Source organism: Aulonocara stuartgranti (assembly GCF_965226115.1).
Source record: "Aulonocara stuartgranti genome assembly, chromosome: 5".
Lineage (NCBI taxonomy): Eukaryota > Metazoa > Chordata > Actinopteri > Cichliformes > Cichlidae > Aulonocara > Aulonocara stuartgranti.
The window spans coordinates 32,198,151-32,219,211 of NC_138943.1; the positions used below are offsets into that span (position 1 = coordinate 32,198,151).

At 41.2% G+C, this 21,061-nt stretch overlaps 1 protein-coding gene across 6 annotated transcripts in view; it reads right to left on the bottom strand.

The window, feature by feature from the left end:
* The window catches only part of shq1 (SHQ1, H/ACA ribonucleoprotein assembly factor), a 48,414-nt gene that overhangs the window by 26,945 nt on the left and 408 nt on the right, over nucleotides 1-21,061 (bottom strand). For 2 of the 6 annotated variants that reach the window (XM_082532766.1, XM_082532764.1), the window contains exons 2-10: nucleotides 19,118-19,284; nucleotides 18,919-18,983; nucleotides 12,811-12,939; nucleotides 12,534-12,694; nucleotides 12,347-12,459; nucleotides 12,161-12,258; nucleotides 5,686-5,843; nucleotides 5,506-5,592; nucleotides 5,134-5,187 (exon numbers count right to left, since the gene is read on the bottom strand). In XM_082532766.1, the coding sequence (XP_082388892.1) occupies nucleotides 5,134-5,187; nucleotides 5,506-5,592; nucleotides 5,686-5,843; nucleotides 12,161-12,258; nucleotides 12,347-12,459; nucleotides 12,534-12,694; nucleotides 12,811-12,939; nucleotides 18,919-18,983; nucleotides 19,118-19,260 (1,008 nt within the window). In that variant the 5' untranslated portion in view covers nucleotides 19,261-19,284. The other 4 variants (XM_082532765.1, XM_082532767.1, XM_082532763.1 and 1 more) reach the window with 4 other exon arrangements.

A 21,061-nucleotide genomic window follows, 5' to 3' on the forward strand; every position in this document is an offset into this window, starting at 1 on the left:
TGAGTTGTCTGTCTCTGCGTGTTAGCCCTGCGACAGACAGGCGACCTGTGCAGGGTGCAGGGTATGGTAGCTGGAATAGCAACATACCAAGGATAAGCAGAAGAGAATGACTGATATGATGAAACTGGGATTTTGTTACACTTAATTATTGCAAACAACTAAAACTATAACTGAAACTAATCAAAACTAAACTGAAACTAAGGATTTTCAAAAAAAAAATACAAACTAAACTAGCAAACAATTGGTAAAAACTAATTAAAACTGATATAAAATTGAAAATCTGAAGTCAAAACTAAATAAAAATAAAAACTAATGAAAATTGCAAAGCTATTAAAACCCTGCCATGCACTCACTGCTGTTTTGCGGTGTCAATGTGAAGAGCAAACTTGTCAGAAAACAACAGACTGGATGGAGATTTTCAATTTAGACAACTTAGACTCCTGTGTCTGATGCTGTTCAAACACCCTCTGTACACTAAAGCGATGGTCTCATGGCAGGTTGTGAGAGCAGACAGTAGAAGACAGATCACACACACTCAGAATTTCAGCTGGGAGCGCCTGTTGCTGCTGTAGTAAATGCCTCTGGTTTGACAGATAGATGGAGCCTGGGCCCGCTCTGTTTACTTCAGTGCAAATATCAGTAACGGAAAAGGCAAAAAAAAGAAGAAGAAGAAAAGAAAAATCAGCCAGGGTATCAATATATTTACACAAAGTGAAACTTTATATGCAACAGACTCGCAGATGCATTTGACATTCCCCTCAAGAGTCTAATTACTTTTTACCACATCCAGCCTACCCGCCAGACAGTAGCTGCTGCGGAGCTACAAGCCTGAGAGGATAACAAGAGGAGCTAAACTTTTATATTTATTTATGGCGTTCTTAGTTATATCCAAATTGTGTTGTTTCAACAACAGCCTGTGGTTCAATACAGGCACAGCATTTTATTTATTTATTTAATCGTTTTACAAAGACTGCAGAAAATGCCAGACAAGGTTGGCCTGTCACTTCTTTTTTCTTAACACTTGACTTTCCAGGAGGAGGGTTTGCAAGAAAACTTCAATGCCATTATTAACTTACCATAGCGTTACCATAGCGACCAGAGAGCATTATGGGGCAGAGAGGAGGATGTTACTCTCAATGTGGTTGGTGCATTTCAGGAGGACTCTGCTGATAAAAGTTACCAGCGGTCCCCAACCTTTATTGTGCCATGGACCGGTTACACAGTGAATTCACGTTTATTATTATATTTACAAATACCACAGTTTTTGTCTTGGTCGTATCATTTTATTTTGCTGTATTTATCCACGACACCTTAAAGGACCGGTCTGTGAAAATATTGTCTGACATTAAACCGGTCCATGGCCCAATGCAGGTTGGGGACCGCTGGTCAAAGACGCAGCTACAAATAGCAGCTGAAATAGGGCTGTGCGATATGACCAAAATCTCATATCCCGATATAAGACATCTATCGTCCCGATAACGATATAAATCACAAAAATGTAACGTTTTCTGTAAATTCTGTGAATCTCGGGCAGCTCGACTTGCGGGAAGTGTTTCCAGCTGCGTGTCATGTACCTGGAGTCGAGTGTTTTAACAGATGCATGAAACAATACATTTTAAGACATAAGTTGTAAAGGCCGCCGTTTTCTTTGTGAGTATTTATTACACGGCGTGCTGCGGGGAAAAGCCTGTTCTAGCGTTTGAGTCTAAGGTTTATTTTTTAGCACCTGGCGGCTCTTTTTGACTTCTCATCTGTAAATAATCTGCTCTTTCACGTGATTCAGTTTATTTTGAAAAGTCTCAACAGGATCTTGAGCTTTATTGTGAAAGGTTTACATGGAACATAAACAAGCGGACACGCGATGGTGTTACCGTCGTTGTTGCTAATGACAACGCATAAAAACAGGCGCTTGTCCGTCCGTAGTGTGGTTATATTAAATATAAGAGAAAGAGAGAACTTTAAGAAATTAATATAGCCACTACAGTGACCATCAGAACGATGAAAAAATATTGCTGTAAATAGTTTATTTTGCGACACCACGAAACAAACGATAGCGTAAAATGAAACGATAGACGTTTTTATATCGTCATCCAATATATATATCGTTATATCGAACAGCCCTAACCTGAAATACAGTTGTGCCATGATTTCTGCCGCTTTGTTCTTGGACTGTGGGCTTACTTGAGTTTTAAAGTAGAATGGGAGTCAGAGCCTTTAGCTTTCAGGCCCCTCTTCTGGTTCTGCTAGTGTGTCTTCCCAGAGGTGGGACCAAGTCATTGTTTTGCAAGTCTCAAGTAAGTCTCAAGTCTTTATCCTCAAGTCTCAAGTAATGTCAGGCAAGTCAGAGTCGAGTCTCAAGTCACTGGTGTAAAAGTCCGAGTCAAGTCACAAGTCTGAAACTTTGAATTTCAAGTCCTTTCGAGTCTTTAAAAAAAAAAAAATGAAAAAATAATGTTGCAGTTATATGCTAAATGTAAATATTAGACCATGTAATTTTAAAATCTGTGTTTTTCTCAACACATGACAAAATAGTGAACTTAGAAAATATACACAAATTGTGAAATTGCACCTCTATAAAATGCAGCTCAATTAAACCTAGCTCCAAGAATAATTTTCACCAACAGTTCTGAGATAAGCTGCATGTTATTCTTAGATGCGGTTGTAGGACCAGCTTTAAAATCGCATGACAAAAATATCATACACATTAAAAAAAAAAAAAAAAACTGTATCACCAACGTAGCCTGGACAACATTTGCTAGTTAGATGAAGTCAGCTATCTCATCGTAGCATATTTATATGCATATTTATAATTATACGGTTCTTGGAGTGAGTGCATACACTCATGAAGTTTAGTAACTTCAGGTCACTGCAACAAGCCCAGGTACAGTTTACCGACGGATGGGTGCAGGACCTTGAAATGCACCGTGTAGAACGAAAGACCATCGTACGCAGGGCCGGCCCGTGGCATAGGCCGTATAGGCAAATGCTAAGGGCGCCGTCCATCAGGGGGCGCCACGCCAGTGCCACAAATGTTGAAAAAAAAAAAAAGTTGGTACTATTATTTCTAAATACAAAAAATAATCCCACGTTAATTAAAATGCAAAGTAAAGCTTATTTAATAGAAATATTATTTGTTACAACATTACACTACACTGCTGATGTAGGGGGGCGCCACCTAAAATCTTGCCTAGGGCCGTTTCTGATCGTACGCATCATAAGTTTACCAGTCTCATAAATTGTCGTCATAAATACACATTCCTTAACCGTTTATTAATAGGACCTTTGAGCTCAACGGTAATTAATTAGCAGTGGAAATAATTTCTGGTAGCATCACAGAAATGTAGCAGTGACAATAATACTGTATGCTGTAATCGTACTGGGCAATTAGTGATACAAAACAACTGTTTTATCCTGTGAATAAAAGTATATGTTTTTGTCAATGTACCATAATAACAGAGGCGAAACGCAATATTGTGTCAGGACAATTTACTATTTATGCACAATAAATAAAGGAGCATAGCGCGACAATTTCTGTTCAGCACCAGACTTGCTTGTAACCTATATCACCAATTATGTTAAGAAAAATGATGTATTAACTACTAAAAAACACTGACCTTCGTGTAAATGCTTGGAGCAGACTAACCTGTGAGCTGGAGGGTTCTGGGACGTTATATTTGGTCTTTGAATGGCTGCAATCCAGGCCATCCGTCGCGTCTTTGTTACTTCGGAAACATGGCTCGAACAATTTCTCTTCAACGACGTAATCCGATAACAACCGATCTCTTTACCCGTCGGCTTCCCGTGGCTGTCATGTGACCGGCTATTGCAGTTAATAATACAACAGCTTCTTGACATTTTTGTGTTTCTTTTTATCGCTGTGTGACTGATTTTAATTGAAAGCCTGCGTGCGCTAGTACCACTTGCCACGAGTTCCCAGAATCCTTTGCGGTTCTACCCGTGAATGACGTCACATTTTCAATCTCTATATAATATGCATGTTAGATTTTATATTTGGGGTAAAATATCAAGTCTTTTCAAGTAAACCGGTTCAAGTCCAATTCAAGTCCCAGGTCATTGGTGTAAAAGTCCAAGTCAAGTCACAAGTCTTAGAACATTTTTTCAAGTCAAGTCTAAAGTCATAAAATTAATGACTCGAGTCTGACTCGAGTCCAAGTCATGTGACTCGAGTCCACACCTCTGTGTCTTCCTGTTAAAAGGGAGTTTTTCCTTTCCACTGTCGCCAAGTGCTTGCTCATTTTAGGTGGTCTGATGATTGGGGTTTTCTCTGTATTATTGTCAGGTCTTTACTTACAACATACAGCACCTTGAAGCAACTGTTACTGCTACAGACAGTCGTTGTGTAACAAATGCATGCGGTGCTTCTCGAGGGTGTGGGTAGCATAGAGGCGCAGCGGTTAGCACAACAAAAAAGTACTGGGGTTGAGTCCAGCGGTCGGTTGAAGGTTGCACCGCATACATCTCAAAACCAATCGTTCTGTCTGTGAACATGACAGCTCAAAAGGTTTTGAATGAACTCTGATGCAACTTTGTAGGGGTGCAGAGTGGAGTCATGTTAGCAACCCAACAAAATTTAGCTTACAGCAACCGAGGTCTCCAAGGTCAACTTCATGATTTATTGGTGGGAAATTGACAAAAGGCCTTATAAATCAGAAGTGTGGTGTGGTATCGTCAACATATAGAGCGTGACCTCTGACCTCTCCTTCAAGGTCAAGGTGTGATCTGAAGGTCAAAGTGATAATAACGCTACATAGAGCTATATAAAGCTATTCCTACTGCCATTGTTTGCATTGAGAGCATATAGAGAATGATATACGGGGATTCTACATATCACATTAACCTTTGAGCTCATTTTCAACGTTTCACATCTGCCAACTTCATCAAATATATGAAATGGGTTTCAACAGGCTAAATAAGAAAAGCCCTGCTCTGGTTTTTACTGCACTGCAAACTTCTTAAAGTGCATTTAAAGAAAACAAACAAACAAAGAAAATAAAATGAATACATACAAAATAAATACTGTTCCCTCAAAAATGAATACAGGCCAGAGAGTGAGTTGTCTTGGTGAAGGTTTGCGCTCTTGAAGTGCTTCTTGCTGCGTTATAATTCACTCACCTCCAGCCAGCACAGAGTCCCACTGAGTTTTCTGATAGTCCACGGTGTTTCCACCTCCAGGGAAGAAGAGAGAAACTTGTCATCGGTGCAATAACAGACAGGAAACGCTACAAGAACATCCACTGAAATAAAGTGAAAGCACCACAGCGAAGCAGATGCTCAGAGTTCTGTAAAGAGCAGGCTACGAACCATTGGAAATAAAGTGGGGGGAGGCTCCACATTATAATACCGAGTGGAATTAAAATATTCACCTATGACAGATTTTGTCTTCATAGCTGAGATTTAATTCAACATTAAGGCTGTATCAAATATTTACCACATGGTTTAACAAGGCAATCAGATTTGTTCCTCTCGCCTTGCTGCAGCAGCTACCTTTAGTGAAGTGACACAGGGAGACCTGGACTGAGCTTTAGGATCTGCTGGTAATCTCTTAAGGCTCTGAACAAAATGGAAGGCGGTCTAAAGGATGTGAGGATAGAGGGCTTTGTTATCCAAGGATAAGTGCTGCTCAGGAGGAGTTTCCTCTTCACACATATCTACACACACACTCACATTGTGTTCCCCCTCCGTCGAGCGCACTTCGTAGGTGTAAGCCAGCAGGATGTCCACGAGGCTTAGCCACGCTTGGTAACGAGACGCCTTGTCCAGCAGGTAGGAGCGGTTGGTGAATTTCCTCAGCTGCTCTTTCTCATCATCAGTGAACGGTACAGCTGCACGAGACCAAAGATTAGACAGTCAAAACACACGAAGCAGTCTAGTTTTTAATGCGCAGACAAAAAGAATCCAGCTGTGGGTGTGAGAAGAGGTCACAGTGGTTAGGCTCCTTCTCACAGGTAAGCTCCCTGCAACGTACTGTCAGTAAATGACTTTACAAACAGTCAACAGACACATCATTTAAGAAAGCTCCTCGGCCACAAGTCAAAGACGCAAATTAACGATTTTTCACATCAAATACATACTGAAACCAGCACGCATCGAGGTGAGGCACATAGTCTCACTGCAGGGATAAACAGCTTAATAAAAATAGGTTTAGTGCAGTAAGTCTTTAAGATTATGTCCACACTAAGCCGGATAAATATGAGCTGCGTGCCATTTTGCTAACCTCGTGTTGTAGTCGTGTTGAACACACAAAAGAGAGCCTTTGAATTACAATGAGACGTGAGGTAGGGTTAAATATGGACAGATTTGTGACCAATCCTGACGCATTTTAAGAGAAAATAAAATACACACACTACCGCACGTCCGTGATAGACATAGCACGTCGCCGAAATACTGGAGATTACAGTCCAGCTGTGTGTGAGAATATGTCAATGAAAACTAAAACACCCGTCTTATTTATTCTTATTCAGATGATGCTGGATTAGATTTCCATTTTTATTAACCAAAAAAAAAATAAAAATAAAAATCACAGTGTAGTGTGCCACTCAATAAGATCGGACAGCAAGAGCAAATGATAGTCTTAACAAGCAGGAACCATTGTCCACCTCCTCAAATCCCAGAATCCACACAACAAAACGACTGCATCAAATGGATTTTCCTCTCCCTGTCTTACTACATCCACTGTGTCAGGGCAAGAAAAGTCATAGTCTTCCTACCGCAAACTGATATACAGTTATGTCTCGTTGCATAAACGCTGTGCGCACAATTATAAGGCAAGTAAGCATTTTGACTATATCATCAGTTTCAATGTGTAGCTTCCAAATCCTAACAATATAAACAGCAGTGGCTCGTGGTGTGAATTGGTCAGCTCTAGTTCATGTCCAAGACTGAAACCTTCCCACCACTGACCAAGTTAAGTTAAAATATCAAGACTGCGCCAAGAAATATCTGAAGACAGATTTTTGTAAAGGGTTTTATGGACTGAAGAAATGAGAATCATTCTTGAAAGGCCAGATCAGTATCAGTAACAGGCACAGAGCTCCGCCAGATGCCAGCAAGGTGGAGGCTGGTACATCTTGGTGTCATTAAAATCGACCTTTTGGATTAAAGATCGCCTCAAAATCAGCTCACAAACTACTGCCAGTTTTTAGAAGACACCGTCTTCAAGCAGGTGCAGGAAAAGATCTGAATCTGTCAAGAAGAGAGTGGTTTTTATGGAGGACAATGCTCCATCGCAAAAAGATGAAAGAATAATGACACAGTCCCCTGCCTCACCTCACCTAAAATCCTATCGAGAACTGACAGGCTTTATGAATGGAAGGCTGATGACTGGAAAAAAACAGAAAAAAAAGGGTTGCTATACTGGTCACAGATGTTGTTTTAAATGTTTATTTGTAAATTTAGAGTTTAGAGTCAACGCGGGCGTTCACACCAACCACGTTTTTCCACAGTAAAATAACTATTTTACCTCAAGCACATGGCTAGACGCTGCTCTGGGTCGATCTCTTTCTCTCCGAACGCATTTCTCCACTTCCACAAATGTGGTCCCAACTCTACCAGCAAGAGCTCAGACTGACATCCTGAAATATGCACGAAAGCTTCGACTCCTGGATCAAACGGTGAAATTCTCCATGCTGCTGCTTTCTTGCGACAAATAAATGAATCCAGAATCTCCATTTCTTCCTTTTTTCCTTCGGAAACATCAGGACCAGCTCACGATGGCTTGATGTCGACTTCATTTTTTTCTCATGCATTTTCTGAGGATACATTTTTCGCAAAATTACAATGCTATATGACAATTTCACATCCAACATATCCAAAATCTCATGTCCTTTCTTTGTGGAATGTAGTTGTAAAATGTAATTTAGTTGCACAATAATTCTAAACACCAATAACTGCCCAACATTCACGTACACACAGATATTCTCTACAAAAGCCAAAACTTTTACTGTCTTAAATAATCAGGTTTGACTTTATGTAACGTTTTGGATTGATCGCGAGCGCTGTAGTTGCTGATAATCAAATTAATCCCCCAAAATACGACATGCCTAATAACTGTGCACAGGTTATACAAGAGAAAAAGAATCTGTCATCTGTGACGGTGTCTTCGGATGAAACCCAGACTGAAGGTTTGCACGCTGTTTTCTCACACACACATTTTGACTGTTGCCCAGTCCATGGCTGTGGCGTGATTGTTGATTAGATTCTGTGTTGAAAAGCAGAAGCAAAATAGGACAAATAGCCCCATATTAAATAAGCTAAATTAGCAGAGCTGATGTTATTAGTACTGTGCGTGTTTCAAAGTGGCTTTGCATTAAGAAAAATTGGAGCTCTGTAACATGAAAATATCTCCAAACCTCAGCTTCCTTTCTCTCTGCAAATTCGCTAACTGTTGTCTTTTGAAAGAGACATCTGCTTAATGGGGATCTGTGGCAAGCCTAATGGGGCGACACAAACAGACTTCAATCCCATTTTAAGCGATCTGCGATCATTCAGTATTGAAAGGCATGCTGAATGTCTGCGGCAACATGCTGTAACTCCAACTCCCCCCACCAAGCAGCTTATTAAACAGCTGAAAGCAATCCCTCTCTCTGCATGAGAAAAAGAGAGTCCCTGCTCCGAGCCCTTGGTGTGCAAGGTGTGTGCTGGCTGGAGCAAATGCACACACACAAACACATTTGATATACACAGACACACACAAACACACACAGACACACACGCACAGGCAGCGCTTCAGAGTGATCTCCTTGGCTGCAGTGGGAACTTGGCTGTGCTGCGAAGGAGATTCCTGCTGCATTACGTCAGGTTTCAGCTCCCTGCAGACACTACCCGAGTCCCTCGTCAGTGTAGCTGCAGAGGGAGAGCTCAGACACAAAGATCTGCGTGCATGTGCGCTTTTAACGTAACCGTACAGGCACCGAGATAAGGGGAGAAGCTATAAATATGAAACACCAAAGTGACTCACTAGCTTAAGTAACAGCTATCTAAGTGAATGCGCATCTGTGTCGCTCAAACACATGCGTGCGTGCAAATGCAAGGATGCGTGAGCACTTGAGGAAAAACAAAGCAGCCTCTCTCTCCTTCAGCACAGACCCAGCAGCTTCATGCTGCTGATATATTTTCTATTAACTCCGCGTACCCGATTTACCCACCGCCATGTTCATTCATCTCCACTACGGAGCCAGTCGATTCTAGTGGGTATTAGCACACAGCCTATGAGGGCCTCTGCTGATTGCAAATTAATTTCTGACCTAAATCCTCCTGTTGGAACGGAAGCCTGGCTCGTCACTGCTCTCTACAGGTCCAGATGGCCGGATGGCATGGAGCAAATATGCCTGGTCAAAATACTGCTGAGGGCTGGAAAATGCTCAGAATCACACAAATGCTAGAGGTCAAAGTTTGACCGTGCATACGAGAGTCGGTTAATTTTGCGCACTCACACTGTGATGATGTCAAAGATCGAATCAAAGGGACATTTAATGATCAGTCTGTTCAGACGTGAGCAGTGTTGCGGCCTAAATCAGCAGAAGACCATCTAAGCTGGTCACAGGTCCGGTTTCTACATCTAGCCATAACAAAGACACAAAGAGTGTCAGGTAGAGAGAGAGGCCAAGCTGTCAGGAGCATTTAAGCTGGACCAGTGCGTTAATACGGGCCTCCAGTGGACAGCTGTGGCCTGTCAGCACGCTGGCCCTGACACTGGAGAGCACAAAGGGGCCGGTTTTCTTGTTTTCTACTTCATTAGCACTTGGGTCCACATCCATCTGTCAGGTGACATATATATATATCAGGCTTAGCAGAAGCGAGGGGGGGGGTGTCTAGTAAACCCAGATAGAGGAATTGGAGATCTCCGTTTGAAAAATATGGCAAACAGTTAAAATCATGAGCACGCTTTCAAGATTTGACGGCAAGCTGCTTAAATCTCCTGACTGACGCCATTCTTCACACTCGGCTGAGGCTAATGCTATTCGAGCTGTCAATCAAGCCATTAAGTTTAATTTGGCCCATTTATCTACGCCCAGGCTCCCGACTGAGCCACTCTGTCTTAGAATGCAGAATGAGGAGAGGGAGCCGGCGGAGCTACAGTGAACCGTAATGTTCGTCAGAGGCTAAACTCCAAGATGAGGCTAATGGCTTTTGCCGCGCTGACTGATGGCTGCTCGTCAGCGCTGGTAAAAGCACGGCCGGCAGCACTCCCTCCAGCAACGCTGCTATCTGTTTAATCTAAATCCTCCCTTAAGCGTACAACATCCATTCACTGCACACAGGCTGTAGCTGTGAGCCGCAGTGAAAGGTCTGGAATTAGCAGACTGTTAGTGAGGCTGGATGGCACAATTACACGGTCTCTCAGAGTGCTAGGGTTCACAAGCTATCACTCCCGTGGAAGTGGCTGAACAAAGAGAGGAAACCGGGACCCCTCCGGACAACAAGCAACTCTTCTCAAACCAAATTCATAGACTATTAATGTAAGCAGACGGGAAATGTTTAGAAAGGAGAAAAAAAATGATAGTTTAAATTAGTCAGCAGGCAGCAGACGGACTTTCCCTAATCTCTCCATCCAAGTTCAATCCTTCATAATGACAAGTGTCTTTCCTGTTCAAGTGCCCCGCGGCACTTTTAGCAGGGAGCACAAGCTGAGGTCTGTCCTTCTGTTAGAAGGGCCCGCTGCAGAGACTTGTGCGTCCTTTAGGATTTCATATACTGTCAGTGTCTGACAAGCTCAGCAGTAACACTCTTTTTCGCCCTGATTCAATCCGCAGAAGTACTGGGGAGACGATTTAAAATACAGCGAATGGGAAAATGATCAGTGAGAGGTTAAACTTATATAATAAACAATGCACGATTGCTCTCTTTATTTTTGAAATGTCATGCCACCTCCTGGTAGCATTCAGTAATTACTTTGCTGCTGTTCCAATAGCTTGATGAATGATCCGCATTCAGGTCACAGAATGTGTGTGACATTGTTTTAAGTAATTGGACATAAAGGATGCAGACTGAGGGCGGTAAAGCATGCACTGCATATGTAAAAATGCAGATGTGAGTTGCTCATGATTACCTTGCAAACACATTACAGCACACTAAACTACTACAAAACATTGGGTATCAGGTCTGAGTGTTTCTAGATCAGTGATGGAAAGTAACTGAAAACATTAACATGATACTTTCAGTACTTATTTAAAATGCACATGCAGGTTCAGTTTTAAAGTACTCAGATTTTACTATGCAGAGTATTTCAGTTTAATGTTTTTTTACCTTTCCACTCTACTACATCTCCTAGAGCAGGGGTCTCACACTGAGATTCAAACCAGTCTGTGACCTTTAGTCAACATACCTATGGTATCAGTTTCAAACTCCTATGTTCCTCGTTCTTGAGTTATCGCATTCACAAACTTATGCGTCCGCCCGCTCTGCAGGGTGATGACAATACCCCATCAGCATCGTATGGCTGAGTGATAGAAACTGTTAAAACTCCACCTCTGTTCCTTGCCTTAAGATATCTCAAGTATTAAATATATAGTTAAACTTCCGTACAGTGACAAAACTGGGACTTTTACTGGTTTATTTTCCAACTTCGTTTCCTTTCACACCATGTAAAAATGAAATTTGTGACTTTGGACCAATCACAGAAAAATGTCCAATGTGGGCCAATCACAACAGATCTGCAGGATTTGTTAGTGGGATTATTGATCCTGATCCAACTAAAAACTCTGGTTTTGTCATATTTTACAATAAATCTAACATTAAAAAGACAAATGTAAACAAATCTGTGTGGCAGGACTTTCTCTACAGTAGACAAAAAACACTGTGTGTCATCCAGCTACAATCCTGAAACGCTGCTGACACATCGTTATGTATCAGTAAGAACATTTTAACATTTTCCATAACAGTATCATGCCATGTTCTCAAGAGCAAGTCATCTTTCTTTAATACTTTTAAGTGCATTTAGTGAGTAATGCACGTGTTCCTTTACTTTAGTTTGATTCAAAGGCAGGAGATTTACTTGCTGACATGAGTACTTTGTCACCCAATGCTTCTTATTACAGCACGTTTATCTTATTAATTTATGTCTCCTTTTTAGAAACAGCCAAAGCAGAGACTTATCTCAACAACAGTAATTAAACAGATTTAGATGATGACATAAACTCACCAGATTCGCCCTCTTGCTCTGAAGAAGGGCTCAGCTTTGTCCACCATGGCCTAAACTTCAGCAGCCCCTTTATCTCACCATCCTCAAACCAATCAGCCCTGCAATTACACGCAGCTATAACTGAGTAAAAACAGAAGAGGATTAAAGATGCTTTACCTGAGAGGTTTTTAGCCTTGTTAAACTTACAGGTAATGGTCAGTAGAGAAGGCTGATGCTTCTGCCTCCAGCCGAGCCTGCCTCCTCTCTGCTGCTGATGTTCCTTCTGGGTTCTTGATGTCGATCACGTCACTGAGCTCTTTCTGAAGAACATTTACAGCACGGGTGAGTTAAAGTCCAAATCTGTAACGCACCTTCATCTATCCATGGATCTTACCTGCAGTCGGGCAAATACTCCACACCTCTGATTGCCAAAGCCGTATTTCTGCAGGGCTCTCAGCTCTTCCTCAGACTTCTCCGTGTAAATCTCCTGCTCAACTTGCCAATCAAAGTCTTCTTCATCTTCGTCTTCATTATCTCCCACCCTTTCACTGCACTCTTTAGAAATGATAAAAAGCCACCACATTGTAGATTGTATGCCATCTTTTCCACCCGTGTGCACAAACTGAACACTGTCTGGACAAGCGAGGTAAGCAAATGAATAAATGACTTACCAGTACTCACTTCTTCCACCAATGGTTTGGCTGAACGGGAGCCCTTTGGGGCGAGGAGACTTGTTAGCATCTGAAGACCTTCGAAGTGCTCTCCCGGTGTCTCCTTAGGGACCCAAAGAGTGAAAAGACCTATAGCAACAGAGCACGTGTAAGAGATCACATGTTTAATGTATTGTGTGTGTCTTTGTCATGAAATGTACTTGAAAATGAAGGCGGGAAGCAGCAATAACACCCCCCAGGAGCCAGAGGCAGACAGAAATAGATCTGAGAGGACTGCACCATCCATGATGCAAGAGGACTGGAGACCTAAGACCACACATCTCTGCGATATCTGTGCACCTATCCCACCAGGAGAAGGAGGGAGGACCTAAAAGGGCGCCAAGAGGTGTTAGTCCCAGAGGCAATGTGCAGCCGACTCCATTAGGGGCCTCCCTCCCTGGTGTGAACAGAGATCAGGGTCCAAGGGCTCCAGGTACCCAAGAACCACCCAATACCCAAAACGCAAAGATGCACCTGCACATACATTGACCTCACGACCCTCCTGGCGAGCAGAGACCCCCCCCCCAGCATCTGGCAGAGTGTGTGAAAGGGGTAGGAAATACGTAGCTTGTTTCAGCTGCTTGAACCGCCGCTGTAGGAAAAAGCACCTACTGTGGGGTATGTACTTGTTAGCATGCCTGAAATACTCACTGAGTAGGGCTCCACAGTCGCAGCAAGCAGACTGTTTTTCCCACCCTGCAGTGGAAAGGCAGCCACTGCCCACACAGTCCAATGTCTCCATACTTTAGATCACAAGAAGTACACAACATCTAAACAGCCTCCAGCCAGACACAAAAACTGTTTTCCAACCGACACTACTCCCTACCCAGGCTGAGAGAGACTGTTCTGTACCTTAATTCAATGTTTTTTTAAGATTTTTCAAAACCTGCAGTTTCCTTTGGGGAAAAAAATAAATCATAATAAGGAATGATTAAAATTGTAGCTATGATTAGCTGACCCGCAAAGCTAGATAATTAGCATTCCTCAAATGAGTATTTACTTGCTTTCCTGCATTTCATAACATTTTAGACTGAGTGTGTGCGACTGCTGATGAGCCAAACAAAGCTGCTTTTAGACTTCACACTGCGCTGGGGTAACTTTTAGATGAGAATTTAGATCACAGACATTTTAAAAGAGACACCACAATAAATATCAGAGAAGATCTTAAGTCCTACATAACAACATGACAAATACCTGATACCATACAGCATCAAATCCAACTCAAATCATGGATTACTGAAGTCAATGATTCCATGCATGTTTCTACAACAAACCATTGCTGATCAACCAGGCCATCTGTCCGCACCGTGCCTCATACTCCAGGAGCTGCTTCACAGAACCGCTATTAAAACTAAATAGGCAACACATGATTGATGATTTGAACGGCTTGGCAACGACGCAGAGATAATCTGATGGTTGCCTAAAGACCTCATAAACTTTCAATACACCCAAGCGTTAGGGCTTTGAAGTGCTTTACAATGGGAGATGACTAATTGCTCGAGTTGCAGGCCTTGCAGAATGGAGAGCCCGGAAGAGGGATCTTAATGATTGCTCATTATAAGTCTAAACAAGGACACTCATTAGCGGAGCTTTATTAGCAGATGTTACAGGCTTATTTGGACGCTGCGTGTTAACTGGAGCCATGCTGACAGACAGGCAACGAGGTGTCAGAGTCCATAAGGCAGATGTCTGCGTAAAGACGGCTTCATTATGACTGATTATGGGCAAGGGAACGTCAAAGACAGACCACAGCGATGGGAAGTAGTCAACATCACACTCATAAGCATTATGATTTGCTCATTAAAGAGTTAAAGAAAATCCCACATGAGCTGTCACAGTCAGTGCAACAGAGCTTCCTGCACTCTGTAATTATTATGACATTAAACATGGCTCCAGCATCCATTTAAATGGGATAAAATAACATGACCAGCTAAGGCTAATTTACCATTTATCGAATGACTGAAGCATAAAGGGGAGATGCCCCCGAGGTACAATCGGTGACTGCTACTAGAACTGTGACAGTGCAACATCATCACCAACATCATGTGAAGCAAACACAGCAATAATTTTGTCACAATATGCCATGAAGTCCAAATACAATCAAACATAAACAAAATTGGTTTTCTAAAGTATGAAAAAAATGTTATTTTTGATATCCACTTAACACCCTTCTTCACCCAATCTGGAGTCATTAAAAGGAGATGCAGAGAGGAGAAGGTCAGAGCCTATCCCAGCTGTCACAGCACAAGATGTGAGGTCTGTCTGCTCAGTCATCACAAGGCTAACACAGCGAGGCGGACTCATGGCCACACCTACAGCCACTTTAGACTCACCGACTAAACTAGCATGCATGTCTTTGGGCTGTGGGAGGAAGACTCCACACAGCAAAGTCCCCAGAGAGCCAGCAGGTTTAAAGCAAGAACATTTATACTGTGAATCTCATTTTTTCCACCTAAAAAGATTAACAAGGTAACGTGTGCTGAACACAGAGGTTCGGTTTAAAATCTACAGGAAGTGCCACATTGTCACAGAATCACATGTTCTAAAAGTGATCTAGATCTCAGCTGACAGGAAAAATTGCATATTCATAACGTGTTTAAATGAGGCTTTCTGAGCTCTAATGCATGAAACACCACTGCTCAAGCAATAAAACCAAAACAACATTTTCCTGGGAACATTAAGACAATCACTCCCACGTTTTCCATGTTAAATTAGAACTGTGTCTGTGATTATATGTTGAATCCAGCCTCTTCTTCTGCTCAAATTTCTGAGTTATCCTTAAAAAACAATCACACTAAAGGGGTAAAGCAAATACATGACAGAAGGGTCAAACAATGTGTCAAAACCCCTTAAGTGCGCTCACATTCTGAAGCAGAAACAAAGAAATCACATCCTGAATTAACTACAGACGTCGTGTTACCAACTATGTCTCCAATAAAAAAATCGTAAGACCACTACTTCTGTGTCAAGCTGACCTTGCTGAATGAAAAGCTCCATACTGCCTTATTCTGTCTCCATGTTATCTTTCAGATACATCACACATTTTCTAAAAGTTATCTTTTGTACACGACGTTCTGAATGTATTCTGTGACCATGGCAGACAGATAGCTTGTGTCTACAAATATTCTACGGCTACAATCCCTCTTTGTCAGAAACATGCAGACTGCTGTCATGCTGTCTGTACTTTTGTCTGACCCCTTTGCAAAGGTAAACAAAACTCACACAGACAACCAGGATGTGTGCACCTCAATTTATTTCAGATTTCCACAAGTCTTGATTAGGGTCTAAGGCTCTGTAAGGCCAGTAAATGCAAAGAAAGCATGGCTGTAGTAAACTATGTACATACATAATACAGTCTACAACCTTAGCATTTACCAAAAGTACCACTTGTAAGTTGTGTTCACATAGACACCTCAAACAGACATTTCATAGCATGCTGCTGCCACATTTTTGCTTTGATATTTCATTCCCCATGGTGAATATCTTAAAGGTTCAGTAAGTTTTTCTTGGTTTTTTTTATACATTGATTCGTGCATTATTACATCTTCCAGCAAACTGATGCCTTTTAATAAACTTAGAAAGAATCCATAAAGCTAACGTGCTGCCCCAACTAGGGCTGGGCCATATTATACCGTTCACGGTAATACCGGTATAATGTTAGGCAACGATAGGAAAATGAAATATCGCGATAGAATGGGAGTAAAACGCGCATGCGCGGTGCCTTTGTTTTCATACGCACATGGCCGATTGTTGAGTGAAACAGATGAACCAGAATTGGTTTGTAAAAATGGTGCAACTTCCGTGATGTGGAACTGGTTTGGTGTTTGTCCGTCAGATACACAACAAAGCACATTTTTTTGCAGAACATGCAAGCAGCCGTTGTTATTGTCATATTTGTCGGACTAAGATGCTCTTAAATCTGGGAGTAATCTGGGTCCTAAACTCCGTATGCTTCAGGTCAAACAACACTGCAGCATCACTTAGAGTTAAAAACTGTCTAAATTCTTTCATCTTTAATAAAACGATCAGCATTGCTGCTTTACCAGGTGTAACTATAAAGTTTAACTTCCAGGCATCCATGAAAACAAAAGTTATTACATTTAACGGAGTTAGAAGTTAGCAGGAAGCTAGCGGAAGTTAGCTCGCTAGTTTCGCTAGTTACCTAAGCATGATATAGCATGTTCTGACTGAGAGATTTCTGAAAAAAATCAAACGTACAGCTCTGCTATCACTTCCAACATAAATGAAGACAGGAAACTAAACAGCAGTGATGTTTGTAGGGTTACTGAAGTTGGGCTAGCTGGTATATAATGATGTGCTACGTGATCGCTAGCGACACAGCTATGTTAGCATAACATAAACAGTGAAGCTGGAGGACGAACACTAACACTTTTCCACTTATAAAAGTTAACGTGAAGGTTCTTCATGGTTAGAGACAAATGCAATCGCATGGCAGGATGCTGTAAACGGACCAAACTTCAGTCAGGAGAACAACTGAGATAATCCATCCACAATAGAAGGTTACTCATTAATATACTGCAACAACATGGGAATAGAGCAGCTGCCAGAGAATTCAACATTAATGAATCAATGGTACAGAAGTGGAGGAAGCAAGAATAATGAGTTTAATAAAGTTTGATTTATCTGACTGCTTTGTTTCGCTTAATGTGCCTTATAATCCCGTGCACCTTATGGTCCGAAAAATGCATACTGCACACACTGCAGTTTAATGTTGCAAAGCACCTCTTTTTAACTTCAGTGGATATTATACATGGTTATGCTCAGGATATGTCAGCCCATTTCTACTGGAAATGCCTTTTGGTTAAACTTTCAGCAAGGAATTTGCATTTGCACTGTTACATTTTTATAAAGCTTTAATGTACATAAAAACCAGCTTCTTGTTTAAGTGAAAATAAATGGAAGGTTGTCTTTTTGCACTAGTAATGTTGTGGAGTTGTATTTTGTCTCGCATCAATTATATCGTCGGTTATATCGTTATCGCAAATTTTCAAATATATATCGTGATAAATATTTTTGGCCATATTGCCCTGCTCTAGCCCCAACATCTCGCATACAGTGGGCAGGATGGACACCGCCGTTCCATTTAATCGCATTTTATGTATGTAGCTATACACCGGCCACAATCATAGTATGACTCAGAAGTTATTTGTGATCTTTAAATGAAAAGTATCCATTTCAAGCTATACATGACCATTTAACATCTATCTGTGCATATTTTCATCATCTCTTTCTCATCATGTCTCTCTCATTCATCTCTACCACAGCCTCTTCCTCCTCACCTCAAGCCTCATGTCCTGAACGGAAGTCGGGCTGAAACACATAAAACCGTGCTTATGTATTCCCAATATTACTGCAGTTTTTTTTTTGTTTTTTTATTGTCAGCAGATTAGACGTGCGACCCTCCTGTCTCCAGACAGCTGACAACAAGCCAGCTAAACAACAACAGCTGGTTATGAGCTAACATTATCCCAGCTAAACTTGGAAAGCAGTTAATTGGTCACAAATAAAATCTGCAGCCTGACAAAGCACCCAAACACACAGCCAGGCTCCTACAAAAAGAAAAACAGGGCCATATAACAAGTGAATATGTGCAACGGGACAGTGACAGGTTCTCCCAAGTACTTGAAACACTCTGTGTATCCCTCCACACAGGGACACTGTGTTTCATACCAGAGGTCTTGTGTCTGAATCGTCATTCAGTCTACGAATCCTCCTCGCAGTTCCTATTCAGTTTCTGGATTATTGGAAATTATGGTATAATTCAGTGGTTAATATCAGCAGGTTAGATGTTTGATACTGAAAAGAAATGTTGCATGTTTTTTTTTTAACAAGAAGCTTTTTTTTTTTTAAACAATGGAAAAGACAACAGTTGCTTTTTCCCCCTCTTGCCTCATCGAGTGCTGATATTTTATTCATTGCAGAGTGAGAGACATTCACAAGCAGGAACTTTACAAAGGGGGAGGTGGTCCTCTGGTACCCAATTAAAGCAGCTAAAACACCCAAGCAAGCTTTTGATTTGCCTCATACTGTTAATGCCGTGCGACCTACCTTTATCTATGTCGAACTTTGCCTTTTCCCTTCCATCCTCTATAATTCTTCCAGGAAGAGTTAGCCTGAAAATCAAATATCATGTCCCTTTTAAGTTCAACATTGCGATTAAAAAAACAAACAAACACTCTGAATATTAATTTAGGCGCGGTGTAGGTGGTGCCATTTGAAACAATTAACTGTACATTGCTTAACTCACCTCAGAAAGTAGGGCTTTGCAAAAAACTTTAAATCTGTTCCATCAATGTAAAGGTCAAAGTCTGACGTTCTGGTGTAGGGCACACGGATGCTGAGGATCAGGTGGTCAGGCTCTTGGCTCAGGTCAAACGCAGGCGTTATCATCTTGAATGATGATGTAATACTGCTCTGCAGCATAAATTACAGAAATGACATAAGCGTCAATTTCACTGTATAGGAATGCATGCCCGACCGTGTTAACACGGGGCAGCTGATTATAGCATGCCACCTGGTGGATAACTCTATTAAATGTTGCTGACCACGTGACCAGACCACGTACGTCCCACTGACGGTGAAAACTGTCAACACAGGTCACGTCAAACATAACGGCCAGCTTCTTGTATCTTTAGTAACTTACAAAAGGGGTCTTTATGGTGGCTTAATGCTAGCTTTTAAGTCCTCCTTCATGTTTTCGGTCGCCTAGACGCAGTATCACACCAAACTACGTTAAAGAAATCTGGACATTTAAACTGGTACTGCTTTTTGGCAAACACGTGAGATCTCTACATTTTGCCTTATCATGTTCTTGAAGCTGGAATGAAAAACTTGTCGCCGGTGTGACAGCTGAAATTCATTTCTTAATCATCTGTAAGCAATTCATTAACGTGACATTACCGCAGTCTAAGAGCGAAATTATGAATTGGGTATGTACATACAGTGTATAAACAATAAACATTTTTTTATTCAAAAACTTGTTGTTTATTAGCTTTCTAACTGCCCGAATTTAACCTCACACCATAACAATTACGCGACATTAAGTGGTAGTCAAAGAGGCGAGTGCGGTGTTGATAATCTTTATGCCAAACAATTTTGACACATTTTTAAACGAAGTTCCGCTCGTGGTTAGCATGCTACTAGCCTGTATAGCAAGCTAACACATGTCTGGGGCTGCTGTAGCACGCAGCAGTACTAGCCGCTACAACACGACTTTTAATCTGCTGTATTTATTGAAAATTGACTTGCGAATACGTTCAAGTAAATCGCTGATACAACGCATGTTGAAAAAAAGTTAACACGCAGCCACACTCACCCCAAATACTGTGACTTATCCCAAAAAGCAGTGCTGGCAGCTCTTTGATGTGGCGTCCATCTTTTACCGTAATACAGAGTTGAAAACGGCAGTTAAAAAGTGCTGATTTTAAAAAATCATTACTGTCAACAGTTGAAATGAAAAATCTAAGGTTTTATCAGAAGATGACATAATAATCAATTTATTTAAAATCATTTATAACTTATAACTTATATATTAGTAGATATATGCTGAAATTGGGGACAATGAGGACATTTAGCCACTCTTGATACTTTAATTAATATTATTATTTCAAATATTAAAATAAATAATAATAATAAGCAGTTACATTATTATTAAGTGACGCACATGTTTATCTATTTTTCATTCCCTTAATTTTGGACATGATGAAAGCCTCCACTGTAGGTGGTGTGACACAAAGAGAAACACTCCCTTGTCAATGCAAACTTGTAAGTATTCTAGCAGATCATTTTTGTTTGTCCTCTTCTATCCCCAGTCATCTGAAGCACTTTTAGCTAAGCGTGGTTTTAAATACAGGATCTGTGAAACCCAAAGTCAGAGCTGATTTAACTTTCATTAATGGTTTTACATTAAATGTCTATGTAAAATAAATACATAAATAACGAACACAAAGACAAGGATTCTGCCGATCATACACAAGAAAGAGAGCAGCACGAATCTTTAAATTGAATATTTAACCCTCAGTTCTAGTGTAGCACAGCGAGTTAAATTCGCTGAAAATTCGCATCCCCTGAATGAAATTACTCCCATGGCCAAATCAGCAGCTAGTCTGACACCATCGTTAATCTATTGCATTCATTAAGATTTAAGCATAAGCATTAGCATTGCCTTAGGAAGGTAAGCTGTGGCGTAATA